This window comes from Pipistrellus hanaki (genome assembly GCF_964339955.1).
Source record: "Pipistrellus hanaki genome assembly, chromosome: 5".
Classification (NCBI taxonomy): domain Eukaryota; kingdom Metazoa; phylum Chordata; class Mammalia; order Chiroptera; family Vespertilionidae; genus Pipistrellus; species Pipistrellus hanaki.
Window position 1 is genome coordinate 21,542,314 of NC_140507.1, and position 20,994 is coordinate 21,563,307.

At 46.0% G+C, this 20,994-nt stretch overlaps 1 protein-coding gene across 5 annotated transcripts in view; it reads left to right on the plus strand.

The window, feature by feature from the left end:
• PPP2R2B (protein phosphatase 2 regulatory subunit Bbeta) overlaps window positions 1-20,994 on the plus strand; it is a 352,055-nt gene that overhangs the window by 124,821 nt on the left and 206,240 nt on the right. The window contains exons 1-2 of one of the 5 annotated variants that reach the window (XM_084883170.1): window positions 8,510-8,755; window positions 9,276-9,469. The exons of 1 other annotated variant lie outside the window; for it this stretch is intronic. In XM_084883170.1, coding sequence (XP_084739296.1) covers window positions 9,400-9,469 — 70 coding nt within the window. In that variant the 5' untranslated portion in view covers window positions 8,510-8,755; window positions 9,276-9,399. 3 more of the 5 variants (XM_084883169.1, XM_084883166.1, XM_084883168.1) reach the window with 3 other exon arrangements.

Genomic DNA, 20,994 nt, shown 5'->3' on the forward strand with positions numbered 1-20,994 from the left:
CCCAATAAATTGACAAACAATAATGACTCCGCAGGATTATTTGTTTTGCCATTTTAATAATTACTTATTGAAGAATCACTGACTAATCTATGACATGACAGGTTTTGACATCTCCCAATTATGTGCACATTATGGAATTCATGAGTTAGAGCTGTTGTCCTTTTCTGTGATGGAGTTTGCAGCTCCTCATTTGCCTGATAAGATGGGTCCAGAAGCCAGGCAGAGATGGGATGCTTTTGATAACATTCACATTGGTGTCCAGGAGAGTAAATAAATTCTGATTTATTAGAAATTTGCAAATGTTTCCGAATTTGTTTACTCTGAGTATACGAGCTAACTACTGCTTATAAACTAGGGAAAGGAAATCAGGTTTAGTCTTTAACAACTACTACTGTACTACTTATTGAGCCCCATAATATTCAGAGTGCCAAAATAACCCAACAGACTGCTGATGAGATGCTGAGTTTTTAATTCTGCATCCATTTAATGAACACTTGTTTTGTATGTCAGGCTTTGTGTTAGACACTGGGGATCCTACGGTGATGTGAAACATCTCTTTACTTAGCATCTCCACACTGGAGACACTTACCCACCCTTTAGTCACTTAGGAGCCATCTCTGTTAAGAGATCAGTTGTCATGGTATCGCAGTTCTTGTGTTCAAATAACTCTTATTTTACTCGATAATGACTCCAAAGTGCAAAAGTAGTGATGTTGAAGATTCCATTATGCCAAAGAGAAGCCATGAAGTGTCTCCTTTAAGTGAAAATGTCCAGTGTGTAGAAAAATCATGGTATTTGTCTTTCTCTGACAGAATTATTTCACTTAGTATAAAACCTTCTAGGTCCATCCGTGTTGTTGTAAATGGTAAAATTCCATTCCTTTTTATGGGTGAGGAACATTCCATTGTATATACGTACCACAGCTTCTTTATCCACTCGTTTGTTCATGGGCGCATGTGATAGCGGTAATTTTTTAATCTTTAAGAACAGCTTTATTGAGATACCATCCAATAAAAATCATCCTCTTAAAGTATACAGTCCAGTGGCTTTTAATATACTCAGGGTTGTGCGGCTATTGCCCTTATCTAATTTTAGAACATTTTTATCACTCCAGGAAGAAATCCCAAACTCATTAGCAATTACTCCCATTCCTCCCACCCCAGCCCCTGGCAACCACTAATCTACTTTGTGTCTCTATGGATTTGTCCATTGTGAACATTTCAGATAATTGCCACATATAGTATGCAGTCTTTTATAACTGGCTTCTTTTGCTTAGTATATAATGTTTTCAAGGTTCGTCCATATGGTAGCATGTATCAGTACTTCATTCCATTTTATAATTAAATAATACACGATGTAGCAATAATATGATTTTTCCGGCGTATAAGATGACCCCCTAATTTTACAGTTAAAATATAGGTTTAGGCCTATATTCGCTGTATAAGACTACCCCCCACTTCAGAGGCAACACCAGTTCTTTTTTTAATAGACTACCTCTCTGACTGGCCAATCTCAGCAGGCTTTTTACTAGAACACAGTGTAGCTTCGGGTACAGAACATGTATAATTTGCATGCATAAAAAGCCTGCTTGGATTGGCTGAGTTAGAGAGTGATCCTAGCAGCCTTGCAGTGATTGGTGCAGGATTGAGTTGGAAAATTCGTTTAGCGGCATATCCAGACGATTTTCAGGATCGAGTTGGAAAATTCATTTAGCGGCATATCGAGACTTTTTCGGGATATACTCGGCGTACAAGACGACGCCCCCCCCCCCCCCCGCCCCCGATTTTTGGTTGACTTTTTTTCGTTTCAAAAGTTGTCTTATACACCGGAAAATACGGTATACAGTGGATATATCATTTGGTTCATGTATATAATATACAATGGATATATTGCATCTTGTTTTATCCATTTGTTAGATGATAGCTATTTTGGCCGTTATTGGGGTTATTATGAATAATGCTGTTATAAATATTTGTGTATGAGTTTTGGGGTGAATATGTGCTTTCAATTCTCTTGCTTATATACCTAGTTCTGAAAATGCCATCATATGGTAATGCTGTTTAACATTTTGAGGAACTATTTGTGACTACTCCATTATGCAATCCCTCAAGCAGTGTGTGAAGGTTCCAATTTTGCCACATCCTCAACCAACACAATAGCAGTGATTTTCAACTGAGAAGATATTCATTCCTAAGAGGGACAAATCAGAATCTAGTGGCAGATGGTTTGGAAAAGACCCTCAAATCCTATTGTGACTTCAAAACACACACACCACAAACACACCGAGCCAGGCTCCTATTTGGTTGACTTGGGGTATATCATTTCTTTTGACTAGCCTTATTAACATGTATGCAATAATAGTACTTACCTTGTAAGAGCTTTTATTAGAATTAAATGAGATAATGCTAATTAAAGCCTTTATACATAAAGGACACTCAGCAAGTATTAGCTACTAATATTATATCAAAGGCTCAATAATTTTCTATTATATGAACACACTATAATTTACCTAGCCAGTTCTATTGTAGGTCATTCGGATGTGTTTTCAGTTTTTCATGATCATTAACAATGCTTTGAGAAGTAGCCTGATGGCTAGATTTTTGCCCACATCCATGGTTGTTTTCCTTGGATGAAATGTTTGCTGCATTTTAAAGAAATACTGTCTAGAACTCCATTACATTCCCCAATGTATATTCCTGTTGAATTTACACTGAAATTTTACTTTGGGAAATGTAATCAGGTACTAGACAGCATTGTCAAACTGGTTTTGTAAATCTTCATCTTGTACCTTACAAACATAATGCAAAATAAGACTGTCTCATCTTGGGCAAGACAGCCTAAATTTAATTCTAAAACCACTGAATGAGAAAAGGTACAAGAGGATATTTTCTCTCAGGCTCTCTGATCTCGACTCTTGGATTACTGTACCTTTTCTCCTGTGGCATCAATACTCTAAATTAAGGAAATATTTTATTAGGTGAAGTCCTTGAAGAATCCAGAGTCTCAAATTAATACAATATTTTAAAGGCAGGATGTTTTGTTTCCCTAGATTAAATGCCACATTAAAGAATCACTCATGTGGCATTACATGTTGTAACATGCACAGAGGAATTGCAAACCTTGCTAGAAATTCCAGAGGTCATCCTCTGGGCATTCAGCACACACACCAACTCAGAGAGCTGTGCATTCGACGCTTAGTGATTCTAGAGGGAAATCCCACGAGATTCCTCAATAGAGACACGTGATAAGTTCTGCACAGACAAAATGTGAAAATCAAGAGAGGATCATCCTAATTCCTTCCATTTGCACAGGCCTTTGTGGCTTACCTGGGGATTTTTGCAAAAGGGTGAAATTTCATGCATCCAGTTCCTAGCTGCTCATTAAGATGGATTGATAGGTAGTAAAATTCAGGTTTCTGGGTCACTTTTGTTCACATGAATGATTGACTTGCAGTGCGTCTCTCCATTTCTCTGCAGATGGAGACCCCAGTGAGCCACTACTAGAAAGAACTGACAGTTTAGTGAGGCTTGGCAATGGGCCAAGCCTATAGTAAGCACTTTCCTTACATTGTCCCTGAAGCTACTCAACAACCGTATGAAGTAGTTCCTATTATTTTTTTTCTTCCATTTTGCAAATACAGAGGCTCAAAGATGTTAGATTCTTTGCCAAAGGTCATGAAATTCATAAATGCCTGAGCTGGGACACAAACCAGGACTGTCTGACACCTAAAGCCTATATTAAGAATCTCCAGACTGGGTGAGGTCAAAGGTTTTAATAAAACTGTAGATATTTAATGTGCTAATTGGACAGGATGACCTAAAAGGTTCCAGGGTGGGCAGCACTAATCTAACTTGGGGGAGGGTATGGGGAGTTTTGGGGGAAGGGGCCCATGACAAGGGTGATAAAAAAGAACATGTCCAAATGCTGTCATGCTGAATAGTGTAACGTAAGAAGGCTGTGTATTTGTAATTGGCCTTTTCTGTGTCAAGCAGAAAGGCCTGAATTAGGTCAGCCTTTCAGAGCGTCCTCTGCTGACCCCTTTGAAGCCTGTGGCCCCCTTTACATAAACTGTGAATTAGACACCAAGTTCCATGATGTAGCAGAGGCGGAATATACGTCTTATGCATTTGATGGTGCTGAGCATCCAGTCCTATCCTGGCAGCTGATGTAGTAGGTGTTTAAATATTGGTTTACTATTGATGGTGGTGATGATAGTAAATACTCAGTGAGTAATGGTAATGTATTCTTTCTAAGCATTATCTCATCTCATCCTTACAGTAACTCCATGAAGTATAGGGTGTCTCCCCAAAATGTATACACACACTTTGAATAATTCTAAAGGCAGTGTTTATTAAAATACATTTCATTTTCAAAAGTGGGAGTTATCAGCTGTTAAAGTGTGTATACACTTTTTGGAATACCCTGTATTTGTCTCTCTAATTTGTAGTGTTTGGCTCAGTGGATAGAGCATCAGCCTGCGAATTGAAAGGTCCCAGGTTTGATTCCAGTCAAGGGCATGTACCTTGGTTGTGGGCACATCCCCAGTAGGGGGTGTGCAAGAGGCAGCTGATCGGTGTTTCTCTCTCATCGATGTTTCTAACTCTCTATCCCTCTCTCTTCCTCTCGGTAAAAAAACATATTTTTTTAAAAAACATCGATAACACATGGCTTACTTAGAAAGATCTTGTAACTTGCTCACATTCACAATAAGAAGCTGAAAATCAGCCGAAACCAGTTTGGCTCAGAGCGTCGGTCTGTGGACTGAAAGGTCCCAGGTTCGATTCCAGTCAAGGGCATGTACCTTGGTTGCAGGCACATCCCCAGTGGGGGGTGTGCAAGAGGCAGCTGGTCGATGTTTCTCTCTCATCGATGTTTCTAGCTTTCTATCTCTCTCCCTTTCTCTCTGTAAAAAATTTATAAAATAAATTAAAAAAAAAAAAAGCTTAAAATCAGCTTTGCCTGATATTTGAACCTTGGCAGGGAACACTATGTTATAGTAACATATAGAGTATCCTATCTAATAAAAGAGTAATATGCAATTTGATAGTACCTACACCACACCCACCAGCCAATCAGGAGAGAGTATGCAAATTAACCCAACCAAGATAGCTATGGCCATAGAGCAGTGTTTTTCAACCTTTTTTGGGCAAAGGCACACTTGTTTCATGAAAAAAATCACGAGGCACACCACCATTAGAAAATGTTAAAAAATTTAACTCTGTGCCTATATTGACTATATATAAAGTAATTCTCTTGAATAGGAATCAAATAAACACAAAGAAAGTATTTTATAATTACTTTATTATGAAATATTAAGTAAACAAAATAGTGAAAAATTATAAAATTCTTGTCTGCACCTACGGCACACCAGGCAACATCTCGCGGCACACTAGTGTGCCGCGGAACAGCGGTTGAAAAACGCTGCCATAGAGAGAGCAGGAGGCTTGGGTTTCCCCAGCAATGAAAGAAGCCAAATTTTCTGCCTGCCCTGGCCTGACTTGGCCTTCACTTAAGGCTACAAAGTTTCAATTATAGGAGATAAATAAATCCCAGATCCCAGGACCTCCGCTTTGGTTGCTGGGGGACGTGGCCAGCCTGCAAACCACCACAGGCCCCTCTCCCAGAACACCCCACACTCCAAGGGACCCCCACCCTGATCCGGGACACACTTCAGGGCAAACCAGCCAGCCCCCACCCATGCACCAGGTCCTCTATCCTATCTAATAAAAGAATAATATGCAAATTGACCATCACTCCAACACACAAGATGGCTGCCCCCATGTGGTCAAAGATACTGCCTCCATGTCGACACAGGATGGCCACCACAAGATAGCCAGCAGGGGAGGGCAGTTGGGAGGAACCAGACCTGCAGGGGAGGGTAGTTAGGGGCAAACAGGCTGGCATGGGAGCAGTTAGGCATCAATCAGGCTGTCAGGGGAGTGGTTAGGGGGTGATCAGGCTGGCAGGCAAAAGCAGTTAGCAGCAATCAGGAAGGCAGGCAGGCAGGCAGGCAGGCAGGCGAGCAGTTGGGAACCAGCAGTCCTGGATTCCCAGATTGGAGAGGGTGCAGGCTGGGCTGAGGGACAACCCCCCAACCCCCCGCACGAATTTCATGCACTGGGCCTCTAGTCTATAATAATAAAAGCATAATATGCTAATTAGACCAGATATCCTTCCAGACGAAGCTGGGGCTGCTAGTGAAGCCCAGGTCCTGGGTGCCAGAGGGAAGCTTGTGCCAGTAGCCGGGGGATGGAAGGCCTACTCTTGCACAAATTTCATGCATCAGGCCTCTAGTTTCTCAATAAAATAGGAACAGTTCAGCTGAGATGCTGAGGAATGCCAGGAACACAAGGAAGGAACACAGGGGGTGACAAGTGCAAATGCCAAACACTTTAGGAAAGAAGTTGATATGTTGGAAGAACAGAAAGCAGGTCAGCAAGTCTGAGAAATGGTCCATGCAGTGCTCTTACCAGCCTAAAGGATTGTTGTACGAGGCTTCCTTCAGTCTCTTACCTCTTTTACACGAGTCATTGTGTGAAAGCACCAAACCAAAAGCTTTATTTTTCTTGGTTTTGGGTGGAGGGGCCAGTTCCCCATTGTTCATGGTGGAAAAGTGTGATCCACAAAATAGAAACCTTTGAATCTACTTAATCCAGAACTTTTGTCTCCAGGGAGGGTGGGCTGCACTGTTGAATAAATGCAGGAGGAACTTTTCGGGGAACATGAAAGAGCAAATTTAGCAAGCCCAGAGACCTGATCTATGGCGGGGACATTCCTTTCATTGGTTACAGTGGAAAATTCCTCAAGCACAGCCTGGGCCTACCTGATTCATCCTGCAGCTCTGTTCCAGCCCAGCACATGTTCCAGGAAGATGACAGGGAGAATTTCCCAAATGTGATTTCTTTCCCAAAGCCTCCAGTGTAAGTTCATTTCAACTCAAAGCAAGATATCTTCTCGCTGCTTTGAGATGAACTTAGCTTTTTCTCCCTCCACCCCTTCTCCCCATCCCCGTTGTGGCAATCTGCAAGAGAAACTAGAGTCTACAACTACTGGAGCCTTGGTGAAGGACACAGCTTGTCACATGGAAAACCCAGCTCAGCAACTGGTGCTGAAGAGCATTCCATCAATTTGCACTGGTCTTCACCTGCTACTGGGATGTCATATGTGACTTCTGAACAAATAGTCAAACAACCACATAAGACTTAACCACCCGATAAGAACGACTCAGACTCTCTTGCAAGCTGAACTCCCTCCAATCGTATCAAAGAATATTCCTATCTGTCCTTCTGGAGAAGGAGAAGGGGACAATTCCATTTCCTACCTGCCAGAGCATCTCTTTCTTCTTCATGGAAACCTAATGGCAATTTCCAGCCTCAGTTGAGGACTTGTTCCCCCCTCCCCCACCCCACCCCCACTTTTTTTTTTTTTAACTTCAAATACTTTCTAAATGGTGTTAGCCGAAGCATTGTATGTACATAATTAACTCACAGGTCCCTCTGGGCTCATCTCGCTAAACTCGAGGAGAGCTTAACTGAGCAAGACGTTTGCTTAAGTCTCCTCCTACAATGGCACCCGTGGAAACGAATCCCTTCTACAAGAGGAAACCGGGGAAATGTCTTTCCCACCTTGGCTTTCCAGTGACTTAATGATTTTTGGCTTCATGACAATAACGATCAGTCGGCTTTTGCTTTCAAGTACGAAATTTGCAATTTGGGGAAGCAGGGTAGAAGGTGGTGGGGGATTCGGTATTTTCCTCCTCGTTGAAGTAGAAAGACGGGCCTCTCATTTTTGTATTCACCAGATCTTTGAAATTCCCTCCGGGTGGCAGTGGCTCTCTGTGGGCACAGGGCTCCGAGGGACCCGGCATGTTGAGAGCAAATGTAAGCCAGCCCTGCGGTGTCCTGTCTTCATAAGCAAAACCCACAGGAAGACCTGCAGCACTTCCCCAAAACAAAGTACCAGGGTGAGGGAAGGGGCACCGTTCAGACCTTCAGACCGACTGTGCTGGCTAGATTCATACAGAACTCAGCCCTCTGCTTCCCTCTGCCTGTGTAGACACAAATGCCTGCCGTGATGGCTGTTTGAATGAAGGAGTCGGTTGTGATGGTAGAAAACTTCTGGCCGCTGTTTCCCCTTCTATTCCCAGCACAGAGGGCTTCAGCTGGGCGCTGAGAGACTTTCTTCCCATCCCGTCCTCTCTGTGGACGTTTGCAATCCCAGGCCTTGCCCTTTAACTCCACCAAGGGACTGCATGCTGCATGCATCCCCTAGGGGTGAGCAAAAGGGACCTGGATGCCCACTTCCTGCCTACCTAAGCCAGCCCACTTCTCTTTGCCCCCCTGAAGCGCAGGTGTCGGGAGACAGCCCTCCTGCAAGCCAGGGGGGTTGGGGGCGGCCGAGGAAACACCGCCCTCGGCCGCGGGGCATGGGAAGGGGGAGGTGGAGAGAGCGCGTCCATGCTTTTCACCTGAGCCTGCAAGCCAGCGGCTGGCTGCCCAGGTGCCGGTGGCGGCTGCGTGCGCCCCGCTGGCTGCCGCAGAGAGCAGCCGCAGCCTCGGCCTCAGCCACCGCCGGGACTGGGAGAGTCCTGGGCTGCTGACGCGGTTGGGAGGAGCCTCGCCTTTAATGCACCAGCCGCCTCCAGCCTCCAGCCTCCTGCATCCGCAGCAGCAACAGCACCACCACCATCAGCAGCAGCAGCAGCAGCACCGCAGCCACCGCAGCCGCAGCAGGAGTGCGCGCGGTGGGTGTGCGGGTGAGTGCGCTGTGCCGGCCGCAGCGCCCTGCCCAGCCCCGCCGGCTTCCTAGCCTCCGCCCGCCAGCTGGAGCCGCCCTCCCGTGGGACAGGCACCCCCGCCCGGGCCCGGCCAGCCTGCATCCTGCCCCTGCCATCTCGCCCTGCAGCTCGAGTCCAGCAAGGCACCATTTTGTCGCGGCTGCCCCCTCTCCCGAGGGGAGGAGGGATTTTCTTCTTCTTTTTTCTATTTTGCATTTCGGAGCGACTGCCAACGAGGAGAACCTGTTGGGCATCTCCCCAGCCCGGCTGGTGAGCGCCTCCGGGGCGGCGGGCGGGACCAGACCCCTCGGGGCACGGCGGCTCATCTCGGCACCGGAGGCGGCGCAGCATCCTCGCCGGGAATCGGAGCCGGAGCTCCGCGGGCGGAGCCGCCGCAGCCTCGGAGAGATCCCGAGCGGAGGAGGTGACAGCTCCATTGCCGGGTTTTTATTTTTATTATTTTTATTTTTTCTTCTCCGCCTCCCCGTCTCCTCCTCAGGCTCGGACCATGGTGCAGTCCCACCGGCTCCCCTGCCCCCCTCTCCCGTGAGCCTGGCTGCGGGGAGGGATCATGGATACTTGTCTGCCGGCTTCTGGTTCCCACGCAAGTAAGCCTGCTGTCAATGGAGGAGGACATTGATACCCGCAAAATCAACAACAGTTTCCTGCGCGACCACAGCTATGCGACCGAAGGTAACGCCGGCCCCGCCGCATGCATTCCGCCGCGGGGGCCGGGCGGCGCGAGTTGCGGGTCATCGCTGTGCTCCGCGGGCGGCAGGGCGCGCGGTGGCGGGGACGCATCCGGGGCCGGGGCTGGGGCCGGGGCCGGGGCCGGGGCCGGGGCCGGGGCCGGGGCCGGGGCGGGGGCTCGGCTCGCTGGGGCGGCAGCCGGAGCGCCCCACATTCATCCATCCGGCCTCCGCCTGGCGAGCCCGGCGTTCAGCAGCAGGTGGACCCGGCGCCCGCGGGAGCGAACATGGCCCTCGGGGATTTTTCAGGGTGGGGCTCCCAGCTGGCAAAATGACCCCCAGAAAACAGATGACCTCTCCCCCGAGATGTTTGCAGGGGGTCTTGTAGGGAGAGAGGAAGGAAGGGGCCCAGAGGACCGCGGGTCTGAGCCCAGCCTAGCCGAGCGATGCATCTCCCAGTGGCTGCAGAGAGGGCATGGTTTCATTTCCTGCAGGCTCATCTCAGGCACGGTTACCTGCTCAGACAATCAAACCCCCGAAAGGCCCTTGGCCGAAGGGCGAGCCCCTCTCCCCTTGGAAGTGCATTTGCAGGCAATGAAAAGGTGGCTGGGGAAACGGTGTTCTGGCGAGCGAATTGGTGTGACACGTGGGGCGAGCAATGCGATGAGTGGGGCCTTTAAAAATCCCCATTATGGATTCTGCAGCAGGAGTTTCTGCTGAATCAACAGCCAGCAAGCAGAAAGCGAGAGGGTTCAGGAAGCTGAGCTTTGCCAGGCGGTGGAATTGTCGCCTCTCCCTCTCCCAGCCTGTGCTGGTATTAGCCTGGTGCTGTGCACGCGGCAGGCAGAGAAAAGTCAGCAGGTGGAACTCATTCTGCCTTTTGTGTGGGAATAGAGTGGAGGTTTTTGTTGTGTGGGGTTTTTTTTTAAATGCCAAAACTTTTGTATTTTTGCTTTCATTTTCTACCTGGAGGCCTTTATCCTTAACCACTCATGTAAAGTGTTGCATTATCACATGGTCATTTCCACGTGAGGAAAAAAATGTGTGCGAACGTGCTTTAGGAAAATGTAGCAAGGTGTGTGGATGTAAGACTATTATTCTTGGGTGCTGAAAGATCTATGGTATTTAACAAATCAAAATAACTAGACAAATGGGATGGGGGTTCAAGCTCCGAAAGAAATAAAAAGATTCAACTTGGGGAAAGCTGGCATTTTCTATCAATATCCTTGGAAGTTTTAGATAAAAAGACTGCCTAGCGCTACTGAAAATACGTTCTCTGTTCATCATCATTATTGGAGAACAGCACGCCTAATATTTCCATGGCGCCAGCAGATTAAGCAGAGTTGTATGAGCTCTGGCCTCCAGGAGCTTAGAAATGGCTTTTAAGATAGTCCGCCTGTCCCTCCCCCACAACCAAGCCCCATACTCGCCGATCCTTGTCATTTGCATGGTGACAGTGTAGATGTAAGATGTTCATCCTCAGTCTTAGCGCTTTGTCCCTGACTCAGCTGCCGGGTAGAATATTATCAGCTCTGTGTCTGAGTCTGGCATCCAAGAGAGAAGTTGGCCTTGGGTCTGATTGCTTTATGGGGGACACCACTTCTGTTTGTGGCAACAAAGAAAGAGGGCTGCCTCCATGCTTTCCGCTGTATTGCGTAATGCTTCCGGGGGCGGGCAAAGGAAACTTACTGAGCTGAGAAGATGGGCACGTTGGGGCCTTGTGTATAGGGATTACACAAGGACCCTAGAGAGTGCCTGATCTTTGTTCCTATCTTATGGCATTTTGGTAAATTGATTCTGAACAAAATGCCTGGGTTTATTTAGCCAAAATAAGGCAAAGAGCTTTCCCAAACCTTTCTAAATCAGCCTCTCAGATACTCTCTCTGTCTCTGACTCTCTCTTAGACCTAGACATTAAAAAAAGCACGAGTTACTTAAGGCAGGAAGTTCTCTATGGTCTTAATTGGTTCATTTTAGAGCACATCCATGCAGTCATGCTGGCCCGAGGGGGAAGAGTTTCTCTTCTCCTGATGAATACCTTACAGGCGCTGGTACAGCTTGAAAGAGCTCCAGGTGAAAATAGTCTTCGTTAAAATCCACTTTATTGGGGGTTTGCTCCAAAGTTCTCTTCCCCTTTGTTAACTTAAACCCACTTTCTGAAGAATTAGCATCCAGGTCCTTCTGCAGATTTTGCTTTTTTTTTTTTTTTTTTCTCCTCTCTCTTTTGATATTTTTCCTACCTGCCAACATATGTCAGATTTTTTTCTCCAAGATCTCCTTCCCATTTGTCTCTGAGCTTTCCTCGCTGTGCTCAGATCATTCCACACTGCAGTGCTCTATTTAAAGCTGAAAGGGCTTTGCTGTGTAGTTAGTGTGAAGGACTGCAAGCTCGATTTGCATTGTAAGTGGTAGCTGCCTGCAAGTTTATCTAGCTAAGAGCAATGAAAATGCCAAAGGACACTTTTACCCAAGACCACTTCTCTCTCTCTCTCCCGCACCCCCCCCCCCAAATGTATGGGTGTATTTATAAAAAAAAATTCTTATGACTCTTATTCTGGGCATTAAAATTACCACCTTTCCTACCATTTTCTATTTTTCCTCCCTTTTTAAAATTACCATCTTTGAGCATCTTCTATGATCCAAGCACTGTGCTAAGTTTTTTGTAGTAGCATTTTAATATAGCCAAACCCAGCTAAGTGGGTGCTGTTATTTTCATTTTCAAATAATGAAACAGCAACAGAGGCCCAGAGATTGTTACTGGTTTGCCAAGGTCACACAGACAATCAAGGCAAGAGCTTGTCTTCAAGCCCAAGACTGTCAGAGGACCCACCACAGTCCCTTCCATTAGGAAGTTCTGCACAGCTTCAATTTTCTTTAACCATGAGCTACTGCTATGGGGAAGAGCACAATGGTTTTGTCTTTATGTATAAACTAGAGGCCTGGTGCACGAAATTCAGGGTAGGGGGTGTCCCTCAGCCCAGCCTGCACCCTCTCCAATCTGGGACCCCTCGAGGGATGTCAAACTGTTGACATCCCTCTCACAATCCAGGACTGCTGGCTCCCAACTGCTCACCTGCCTGCCTTCCTGATTGCCCCTAACTGCTTCTGCCTGCCAGCCTGATCAACCCCTAACCACTCCCCTGCCAGCCTGATAGATGTCTAACTGCTCCCCTGCCAGCCTGTTTGCCCCCAACTTCCCTCCTCTGCTGGCCTGGCCACCCCTAACTGCCCTACCCTACAGGGCTGATTGTCTCCAACTGCCCTCCCTTACAGGCCTGGTGCCTCCCAACTGCCCTCCCCTGCTGGCCATCTTGTGGTGGCCATCTTATGTCCACATGGTGGCAGGATCTTTGACTACATGGGGGAAGCTATTGTGTGTTGGAGTGATGGTCAATTTTTATATGATAGCATATTACTCTTTTATTAGATAGGATAGAGACCTGGTGCATGGGTGGAGGCCAGCTGGTTTGCCCTGAAGGGTATCCCCGATCAGGGTGGGGGTTCCCTTGGAGTGTGGGGCAGCCTGGGCAAGAGGCCTGTGGTGGTTTGCAGGCTGGCCACACCCCCAAGGACCCAAGCAGAGGCTCTGGTATCTGGAATTTATTTACCTTCTACAGTTGAAACTTTGTAGCCTGGAGCGGAGCCAAGCCCCCTGCTCACTCCATGGCTGCCGCCATTTCTGTTGGGGTTCATGTATCTTGTATAAATGAAACTTTGTATCCTTGAGTGGAGGCCGAGGCCCGCCAGGACAGGTGGAAAGCTTTGCTTCCTCCATTGCCCGGGGCAACCCCAGCCTGCTCTCTCCAACTCCATGGCTGCCACCATTTTTCTTGGGATTTATCCTCTATAATTGAAACTTTGTATCTTGAGTGGTGGCCTAGGCCGGCCAGGGGTGTGGAAAGCTTGGCTTCTGTCGCCACCTCTCAACTGCTCTCTGTGCCTGCAGCCATCTTGATTGGGGTTAATTTGCATACTCACTCTGATTGGCTGGTGGGTGTGGCTGGTGGCTCTGGCTTGAGCAGAGTGATGGTTAATTTGCATATTACTCTTTTATTAGGATTGTATTCTCATCTAGGGTAGAATTCTTTGCAGGGGTCATTTGAAAGTGTGTATAGGGGTTATATGTGAGAAAAAGCATGGGTGGGGTTGGAATAGACACACACACACTGGTTTTATTGGTTTTCCTCCAATGTGGAGTGCCTCTCTCTCTCTCTCTCCCTCTCTCTCTCTCGTTTTATTGGTTTTTCCCCAATGTGGAACCCTGAGTTCCCTAAACAGAGGCGCATCTCTCAAACCTATCTGATCTACATGTGGCTTTCCTTCTATATTTTTAGACTTGTCAGAACCAACTGAAAATCCCTCTCTATTAGAGCTGTCAAAATTTTTTTCTATCAATCTTCCTACTCCCAAATGAGGCCACAGAGGGAATAGGTGGGGTTTATAGGAATGGCAATCTGGTTAGAAGGGGAAGTTGGAAAACACATTTTAAAACAACTACTCTGGTTTGGGTTTCCTTACCTGTAAAATGGGAGTAACAGTAGAACCTGTATCCACTGAAAAAAATTAATACTGGGAAATCACTGAATACAGTGCCTAATATAAAGCCAGACCTCAATAAATGTCCTCAATACATTATAGCTGTTGTTATTATTACTTACACTGCATTTTCATAGTAAGCACTGTTTTTCCTCAAATTGTTTGATTTGAGTTTATCTTAAAGAGAAGGGCTGGTGGGAGTAGGAGAGAGGTCACACTAAAACCCACCACAGTGTCTTAGGGGCTCAGCCACTAACCATGGACCTTGCCATTAATTAATTTGCCTTAATGTATTTGCTGGTTATATTCTGGTAGCAAATAAGTTCTGTCTTCTCTTGGAGGCCTTAAAAACCCATACTATTTGTGTGTATTAAAGTTAGAACTAATTATTCCATGTAGCTCCTTCCAATAATTAAAGGCACATTCACTCTGTCTTTAAGTCCTTGGACAAATGTTAACTGACTTTGTGCATAGTGCTCCAGCATGTTCCAGTTCAGACATGGTCTCTGTCCTCGTGGTGCCTTCAGTCTGGCCGAGGAGGTAAATGTTAAATAAATTTGCAAATAAGTATGTGGTTACCAATTGTAGTAAGTGATCTTCAGGAAAAGCACAAGGTGCCTGAGGTCATATGTAAAGCAGAAAGGCAGATCTAATTTAGATTGGGGATTCAGAGAAAGTTTAAGCTGAAAACTAAAGGCTGAGTCAGGAATTAACAAGAGCTAAAGGCATTTCAGGTTAAAAGGAAAAGGCATTTCAGGTTAAAAGGAAAATCTGTACAAAGCTCAGAGATATAAAATAGTTGGACAGATCCAAGGAATGGCAAGATACCATGGCTGGAGTGTAGGGAACTAGAGGAAGTGTGAGGAAGATGAGACTGGAGCCTACTACTTAAGAATGCACCCAAACCAAGAAAGATTAAGGTGATGATTAAGGGATGGATAGATGGATAGAGCTAAAGCAAGTAGAAAATGGTAAAGTCCAGGTGGGTCATTCAGTGGCTATTCACTGTAATTTTCTTTTCAACTTTGGAAATTCTCATAATAAAATGTTAGAAAAAGAGACTAGGGAGGTATTTAGGGGTGTGGTCATATTGAGCCTTGCACATAAGGAGTTTGGACTTAATCCAAAGATGGATCGAAAGCCATTAAAAGATTTTGAGGGGAGTAGATATGATCAGGTTTGTTTTTTCAAAGTTCATTCTGGTTGTTCTGCAGCGTGGGGTCATTGAGCTGGGCAGGAAGTGAGCAGCAGTGAAAGCAAGGAGATGATTAGGAGGTCATGGCTGTACTCTAGGCCAGTGGCAGCAGTAGAGATGGCGACAATCAGTAGAGAGTGCAATACACTGTAGAAGAAGAATGGTTAGGACCTACTCGTGCTAAATTGAGGGGAAAATGAAGAAGTAGATGGAGGCAGTGTCAAGGACAACTCCCAGGATTTTGCTATAAGAATGGATGCATAATGGGGCACTTCCCCGAAACTGGAGAAAGACTCCGGAAGTTGCTTAGTCTGAGGGGCATGTGTGACATCCAGTCTCACAGCGAGACTCTCAAGGAAGCAGTTGGATATCTGGATTTGAAGCGCAGAAGAAAGATCTAGATTTGATTATAATCTGGGACATCATGCATATTAAAGGCTCTGTGAGTAGATTAGGTGCCTGGGAAAAGAGCACCTATGGCAGAATTTGAGCCAATGAGTGAAAAATTACATAGAAATTGATCTTGGTTTGAGATTTTTTAAAAATGTAACAAAAATCATCTCCAGTGGAATGCCTTGATAAGCCTAATTAACCACACACTGAAGTTACTCAATGCTACATGGCCACTGAAAAAGAATCCAATCATGGGTGGGTTGAGTTTAGAGGGTCTCTACACTTGAGATCTGTCAAATGTTATAGCTTCTTGAGGGTTATAAGAATAAAAGTGAAAAAGTAAAATTCCCTGACCCACCCCTCCCCACGTTCAAGAAAGAGAGAATCTAAGATTAATAAAACTGGAAGCCACTTAAAAATGGCTTTTGAAAAATCAACGGATGTGGTGTGATGATGGAGAGCTGCCTTGTAGTTCTTTAAGTTGCTTTATATATTTGTATGCAAATGCCAGGGCAGAAGAGTGCTTCCAATGCATATGGATGAATGTTTGAGTTCTCTGTTATTCTCAGAAAAAAATATGAAATGGAAGGTGGGCAGAAGCTGCCGTACGCTATTGTAAATGACCTTTCTGGGGACGGGAAATGTTCCGCTACCAAACATAATAACCAGAGTGCATTGAAAATCACTAGCAAGTATTCATTATTAGCATCCAGGTCCCCAGGGGCAATCCCGAGCCCTTTATGAGGGCTGGTCAGAAACGTACCAATGAACCTGGGGCGAATAATATTAGACCAGTCCTGTCAAAATATTGGTAATGCTCCATGAAAAGAGCACAGCTGTAGACTGACATTCCTAGGCTCTGGCATTTGCATTTATGAGGAAATGAAGGGTCCAATTTACACACTTAGCTGAGGGTGAAGGACTAAGATTTCTCGAGGACTGTCTGTAGTCCAGGAATTTTCCTAAGTGTTTCTCGTTATTTACTCATTCAATCACCTTCTGCAGCCCTGAGAGAATGGTTGCATTAGCCCTGCTTATCAGAAGAAGAAATTTTGAGGTTTGGAGAAGCAAAGGAACTTGTGTTAAGGTTCATACTTGGAACTGACAGAACCAGATTGGAACACAGGACTTTACTCTTTGCTCATCCCTGATGCCTCTTGTCAGATTTTAGGGGGAGAAATGCAGGTTGTATTCTGTCCTCCTTCTGTATCCAACCCTGTGGTGCCCATTCAGTGCTGCTTTATTCACTTGGCCCATCTCTTCTCAGTGCTATGGGGCATGTGCCTGCACCTTCCCCCGTGGTCCCACAGGGAGGGAGCTGAGGTCCCCACCCAGTGCCAGAATACTTACTTGACTTACAGCTATAGATTTATTCTACTCTATAAGAAAATAAGGAAAATATCTATGCAATCGAGCAGTCGAAATGTGAAAATTAGCTGGGTTTTTATAGCCTTCTTCGTGTCCCTCACAGCCACTGTGGGACGCAGGCTGAGCTGAGATGGTCCCACTGGGCCATCTAGGCACCCGTTTTGTAGAGCAGATGACAACAGAGAGAATGTCCTGGATCAGAGCAAAGTGGGACAGAGGCAACTATGTGATGGCCGATGCTCTTTTACACATTCATGTGGAGGCATCTAGGCCTCATTGTGGCCAGAACAGTCTCTAATGTTCCTCCCCTCCTTCCCTATTAGTAAACTGAGTTCACTTTCACCAAACTTGTCATCTTTTCTAACAAATGTCCTTCTTTTGCCTTTCTAGTCAAGCTCTAGAATCAGGCTGAAAATCAGCTCTCATATACCCATACCAGTATTGACATAACTATCCTACTGGAAAAACAGGTTTATTTTACAAGACCACTGGGAGCTTTGTCTTAAGCAATTTAAGAACCCTTGAATTCTTATGCTGCAAGGTCACCATTGAAAGAATTAGGAGTGATGATAAGATATGCATGTGTGAAATCCATGGAAAACTAATTAGTATTAACTGGTTTCTTTGGAGAAGGGACCATGTGGGTAAGGGGAAAAAAATGTGTTTGTGAAGGGGACAAATCAGGCCGGTGCTTTAGAAGAAAGAAACTTGATTTCTTACAGCAAATGCAAAGAAATTAGGGGGCTCTGTGGGCAAGGGGCCAAGAGATGCGTGGAATCTAAGGTTCTGGAGGGGCCCCTAGAGGCAGGTTTTTAACCTGAGAAAGATGAGGTCTGCTAGCTGGAATGTGCTGACGAGAACCTTACCTGTGAGAGGATGTATGCCAGGTACACTGGGCTTGGTGCTGGGGGACTGACAGCCTCCTCCATCATGCAGCGCCGACTCTGCTGCCATAAATCATGTTAAGTAATAAGCCTGAAGGAGTTGCTGAATGATGGGCCACCTCCTCCTGTAATGGAGGGGGATCAGCCTTGTGACCCCCACCAGGTGCAGAGGGTGGGAAAGCTGAGAAGGGACTCTTACAGCAAGATGCTCAGTGCTGGCAGGTGCTCAAAATATCACCAGGAAGTGCTTCACCAGGAAGTGTTTTACCAAAGGAGATAGCTGCACCAAAAACTCAACTAGGTTAGCGTGGCTCATGGAACTTTGCAGAAGTCAAGTTGGACACCCAAGGTAGGAGAGGCCTGTTGGTTCACAGCAACTGTATTGTCGTCATTCACATTTCTCTCTGCCTTTAAGTCTTTATTCATAAGGCGCATAATACATAAATGCCCTTTTATTTGAAAGGATTTGAGCATTGTACAAATAGATAAAGCAAATCATGAATCTCCCTTCATCCTCCACATCTACCCCACTTCCCTGTGCAGGGGCTACCATGGTCAGTAGTTGGGTATGCATCCTTGGAGCCACCTTCATATGCTTATCAATTCATTTAAATAGATGTGGATAGATTACACTGGGGGAGGGATGGTTTCTCTGTGTAACTGAATGCACATGGTTTATTTGCATTTTGCTTTCTTTCCCCCACTCTGTGATGCATGTCTGAAAAATCTTGTCATGTCAGGACACCTACATCTGCCTTCTTTCCCATGGTTGTGTAGTGCCCATGATATGACTGTACTGTATTTTCTTTAGTAATTCCCTTATGGATGGATGTAAAATTGTTCCTAACTTTTTATATTACATAAGTTGCTGCAGTGTTCACTCAAGTGTATATGCTTTGGTTCAAATGTTCTCCTTCCTGATTGTATCATCTTTAAAGTCAAGATACAGGTTCTCATTTCTTAGCAAAATGGCAAGAAGGACTCTCTGATCCTCCATTTATTTCCTAAGTCACCTTGGAAAAGGCATTTAACCTCGTGAACTTGAATTCCCTAATGTCGAACATGGGAATTCCTCAGTATGCCTCTTTTTACCAAAACCATTGCAGATTTGAATGTTGGCGATGAATCATGGTGACTGCTGGCCATTGTGGAAGGCTCCCATGTGCCAGGGATGGACTTGGGTCTTTAAAGTATTTTTCTCATTTAATCCTCACAACTCTGTAGGTTGATACTGTCCTTAAAGCCCTTTCAGTGAAAAGTTGAAGCAGAAGGAGACTAGTACTTGTCCGAGGATACGCAACGGTGAGCAGCCGAACAGAAGTCACTCCCAGCTCTGTCTGACTGCAGGCTCCTATTGCTAAACGGATCATCTCTGGGTGGTGTATAGACGCACCTGTGTAAAACCAAAGTCATGATGTTGACTCAGAGCAAAGATGTTCATTTCCTTAAAGAAATGTGCCTTTGAGCCGAAACCGGTTTGGCTCAGCGGTAGAGCGTCAGCCTGTGGACTGAAGGGTCCCAGGTTTGATTCCGGCCAAGGGCATGTACGTTGGTTGCAGGCACATCCCCAGGAGGGAGAGAGCAAGAGGCAGCTGGTCGATGTTTCTCTCTCATCTACATTTCTAGCTCTCTATCTCTCTCCCTCCCTCTCTGTAAGAAATCAATTAAATACATTAAAAAAAAAAAAGAAAGAAATGTGCCTTTGAATTAATGCCAGTACAAAGGGTCCAGTATTTATCAAGACTTCGGAAATGAATGGGAGGGAAAATTGGAAAGCAGCGCAGTATTTTAAACTCTCCTGTGGATTATATTCTAAGTGGGTATTTTTCCCAGACTTGCCACCATAATTAGTCACTTCTACTCTCTGGGCTTCCTAATCTACTAAATTGAGGTTGAAGATGGGGGAGGGGAGGCATGCTCTCTGTAGATTTTCCTGGTTGGAAGTGTCTGTGATACACCCCATCTGTGTTTGCGACCATCCGGGTAGATCTCCTTGGTATGGTCTGGTGTTGCGTTCAGGGGCGAGGCTGGGGGACATAGGCATCAACTTTAAGTGGTCCCAGAATTTTAGGCCCGGCTGTTCTTACTGATGGGTCAGCTCATCCTTCTGGCAAGTAGGCTCTGGTGCAGCCAAGGGGCGGAGCCAGAAAGAGAAGCATCTCTTTGCCAAAAGCCACTGCAGATGGAGGAGCCAGTCTGTCTGGGCGGCCCCTGACTTTGAGAGGAGCCATTTGGCAAAGTGGTTGGCAGGAGCTGTCTTGCAGCATGAATGCTGGAGACTGTCCTGGGCCGGAGTGAATCAGGGACATGGCCGGCACGGCAAAGGTGGCTGGTGGAACAAATAGCCATCTGGTGAGCAGGGCGCTGCTCATCTTGCCGCACTGACAGGCAAGAGCAAGTGCCAGTCAGTGAGGCTGAGCTCTCAGTGACACGATCTGACAGGCTCAGTGGAATTTTTCCTTGCTGCTATTGTGTGCCCCATGGAGGGGGGTTAGAAAACCACATGAACCTGGCTCTTGCAGAAATCAAGAAGGCTCCAATGTCTTGCACTGCTCCAAAGTAGGAAAGGAAATTCATCAATTCACACAAAATCCATGTATCGTAGTTGACACCTGATGCTATGAGGGTTGTGCTGGGGACTAGGGTGAAGTATAAGTTCTTGTTCTCAAGCATCTTTTCACCTATTCAGGCAGATGACCCTCTGGTCATCTCGAAATCCTTAACCTTGTGCAGGGCCATGTGAGTCTGTGCTGTGTTCGCCTGTCTGTTATCACCTGGTGGCTGAAGTGGTAGAATCAGAGCCTGTCCAGCTCTAGACCCACTTCCAGCAGTGTTGGCTCTGTGGCCTGGACAGATCACGCCACATCTTTGATTGTTTTCTTTTTTTTTTTTCTATTCAAAATGTATTTCACTGGGATGATTCCCTACTCATCTGGCTTCAAGGGGCTTCCCCCTGAAGGCTGATAGAGGACCATGCACTGAGTGTTTGTGCCTGGCTAACGAGAGCGGTGATGTTATAGCATCCTGGGCATTTCACACCCATGAAGTCTTTACACCAGCCACTTCATGTATTTTCTCCTCTCCTCTTCTGGAGAGGAATGAAGGAGATCCTTTGCAAGAGGCATGGTCCCCTGGGGAGGTTTTCACCAACAGA